The sequence below is a fragment of the Anopheles cruzii genome, unplaced genomic scaffold (assembly GCF_943734635.1).
Source record: "Anopheles cruzii unplaced genomic scaffold, idAnoCruzAS_RS32_06 scaffold01550_ctg1, whole genome shotgun sequence".
Taxonomy (NCBI): Eukaryota; Metazoa; Arthropoda; class Insecta; order Diptera; family Culicidae; genus Anopheles; species Anopheles cruzii.
This window is the reverse complement of record NW_026455135.1, coordinates 970-4,224: the sequence shown is the minus strand read 5'-3', so window position 1 is coordinate 4,224 and position 3,255 is coordinate 970. Positions and strand designations below refer to the sequence as shown.

Here is a 3,255-nt window from a genome sequence, read left to right as displayed (position 1 = left end):
GGATGAAATGAGGCGCAGCGACGCGCGCCGGGAACAGCTAGTACGAAATAAAAGGGACGACCTTCAACCATCAAGGGAATCGGTTCGGTTTTAATCTCACCATACATACAATATTCCGTGGAACAATATCCCACATTTTGGTCCTTCGAACCGGATCGCACACGGGTGTGATTCGAATCACGGTTTCGGGTTCTACGGTGTTAATATTGGGTGTATATCTCGGCAATCACGAGATAGGTTGGAGAGAAGGTGCCGACGCTCTGCATCAAGAGCCACGAGTGCCGGATCGCCGCCATCGCTAGAGATAACGGGTCTCTTCAGCGTCCTCGAGTGCGCGTGAACTAAGTGTGAACGTTATCAGGAGAAGGTCAACGCTCTCATCGATCATGGAAAAAAGCTGAAACCTGTGCAGCTGAAGAAGAGAATCGCGTTGGAAAGCCTAAATGCCATAGAGGGCTTTGTGAACAATTTCAGTGTAGAAGCTGAGGGCGAGATTCCGGAGGTATTAGAGTCATTGGAGCGTCATAAGGACGATTTTTACGACGCAATGGCAAAATTAGAGGAATTAGACGATGCTAGCAAATCGATTGATGCTAGCATCGCCGAACGGATTGCGGTAGAGGAACGGTGTCGAAAGGTTAAGGCGTTCCTGCGAGTACATCAGCGAAAGGAACCGGTAGCCGCTAACCTCGATACGTCTCTTGCTAACTCAACATCGTTAGTGTTCGGCCGTCCAAATGCAGCCAACATTCGCCTGCCGAAAATTGAGCTACCGTCGTTCGATGGCGACGTGACAAAATGGCTGTCCTTCAGAGATCGATTCTTAGCAATGATCGACTCTTCACCAGAGTTACCGTTGATTGCCAAGCTGCAATATTTGCTATCGGCACTCAAGGGCGAGGCAGCCTTGCCCTTCGAGCACGTGTCGCTCACGTCAGAAAATTACTCCTCGACTTGGGCGGCGCTTCTCAAGCGGTTCGATAACCCAAGAAGATTAATTCGCGAATATTACCGAAAGCTGCACCACCTACCGTCACTGCGCCTAGGAACTGCGAGTGAGCTGATGCAGCTGATCGACGAAGTCTCGCGCAACGTGAACGGACTGGTGAAATTGGGTGAACCAGTCGAAACTTGGGACACACCGTTATCAAATCTCCTGTTACTCAAGCTGGATGATGCATCTCTCCTCGCGTGGGAGAAGCATTCCGTACACCACGAGAAGGATCAATATCGTGTTTTACTCTCGTTTCTCGAGGATCGCATCCACATCCTCAAGGCGACTGTGAGGTTTACCGAGGACGAAGGCCAATCAGTGTCAAAGATGTTGGGTGGAAGCAAGGTGGCCGGCACACCTCATCACACCGCACCGCGGAAGGCAATAGCCAATACAGCATCCGCGAACCACCCATCTACGTCTGTGCAGCAGTGTCCGTTGTTGTGCACAGACGCACATTCGCTACGTAGTTGCCCAGTGTTCGGCAACATGGACGTGCAGCAGCGTCGAGAAACCGCGATGATGAAGCGGTTGTGTTGGAATTGTTTGAGCAATTCCCACCTGGTGAGAGCGTGCAAGTCCAGCTACACATGTCGGGAGTGCCACGAACGTCACCACTCGTTGCTGCACCAACCCACGTCATTCTCCCAGCCTAATGTCGCATCCCCCGTGCAAACACAGGATCCCGTTCAGTCCAAGGTTACAATGGCCGCACACGCGGAACTGACGGTATGTTTAGAAACGGTGCGACTGAACGTCATCGATGATTTCGGGAATGCGCACGAAGCCAGAGCCCTGCTGGACTCAGGGTCGATGGCGAGTTTCATGTCGGAGAGCTTCGCTCGTAAGCTGCTAACAACACGAACCAAGGTCAACGTTTCGGTTTCGGGCATCGGGCAGGTTGTAAAGGTAGTAAAGGGTTCAATCATCACAACTGTGCAGTCAAAATTAGATGCACAACCCAGCCAGATGGAGTTTCTAGTGCTCGAAAATCCATCTGCGCATGTGCCGACGTCAAGAATTGACGTATCTACGTGGAACATGCCGGCAGTGACGCTTGCGGATTCCACGTTCCACGTGCCGGGTAAAATCGACATCGTAATTGGCGGGGACACTTACTGGGAGTTGCATTCCGGCCGGAAGCAATCATTAGGAGCGGGAAGGCCTTGGCTGGTGGAGACACCATTCGGATGGGTCGTGGCAGGAAATGTGTCGGAGAATGCAGCGCAGTCCCCACGGTTGTGCCAGCTCAGCGCAAACATTCATACACCGTTAGAGCAAACGATGCAACGATTTAGGGAGTGTGAGACGATTGGCGAGGAAGCACCCTTATCCACGAAGGGAAATAGATGTGAAAGGTGGTACACGGCTACTACAACACGGGATCCATCTGGAAGGTATATAGTACGGTTGCCACGCACATCTGATGTAAATATCGTTTTAGGGGCCTCACGAGAGATGGCAGATCGCCGACTGAAAGCCGTGGAACGGCGATTAGACTGCAACCCCGACCTCAGAAAGGCGTACATCAAATTTATGCAAAAGTACGCGTGCTTAGGCCAGATGAAAAGACTTGTAGAAGCGATCGACGTACGGAACGACAGTTCATCGATGTTATACGCAGCAGGTTTCTCCTTGAAGAAATGGGCATCGAACGCTCCGGAGGTGTTGGTTGGAGTTCCGCAAGAAGACTTGGCCATACAATCGGCACTCGAGTGGAAGGGTACGGAAACGGTCTCAACATTGGGTCTCATGTGGGAGCCCTCCAGCGACCAACTGCGATTCCGCATCGACATTCCAGCTGTCGCTACGGTATTGACGAAGAGGCTAGTGTTATCTTATATTGCTAGGATTTTCGATATCCTCGGACTATTGGGACCAACGATAACCCTAGTGAAGTTGTACATGCAGCAATTATGGTCAGTGAAGATTGAAGGCAAACCATTGGAATGGGATTCGGAGCTACCTTCAGATCTGCAGCAAGATTGGAAGGGATTGCACTCAACGCTGTCCTTACTGCGTGAGTTAAGGATACCGAGATTTGTTTCTCAGCCTGGTGGGTCGAATCTACAACTGCATATCGTTGCTGATGCGTCCCACAAAGCTTATGGCGCATGTTGCTACGTTCGATCAGAGTCGCCAAGTGGAATTCATGCTCAACTCCTAACGGCCAAGTCAAAAATAGTTTCATTGACGAATTCACACTCGATAGCCAGATTAGAACTTTGTGCGGCACACTTAGCAACACAGCTATTTCGTCG

At 51.0% G+C, this 3,255-nt stretch overlaps 1 protein-coding gene across 1 annotated transcript; it reads left to right on the top strand.

Annotated features, from left to right (window-relative positions):
- Positions 1-547: 547 nt before the first annotated feature.
- Positions 548-1,282, top strand: LOC128276547 (uncharacterized; the record flags this gene model as incomplete). The annotated part of the gene is made up of 1 exon (XM_053015005.1): positions 548-1,282. A coding segment is annotated over exon 1 (735 nt), but the record flags the coding sequence as incomplete, so codon positions are not given.
- Positions 1,283-3,255: the final 1,973 nt, after the last annotated feature.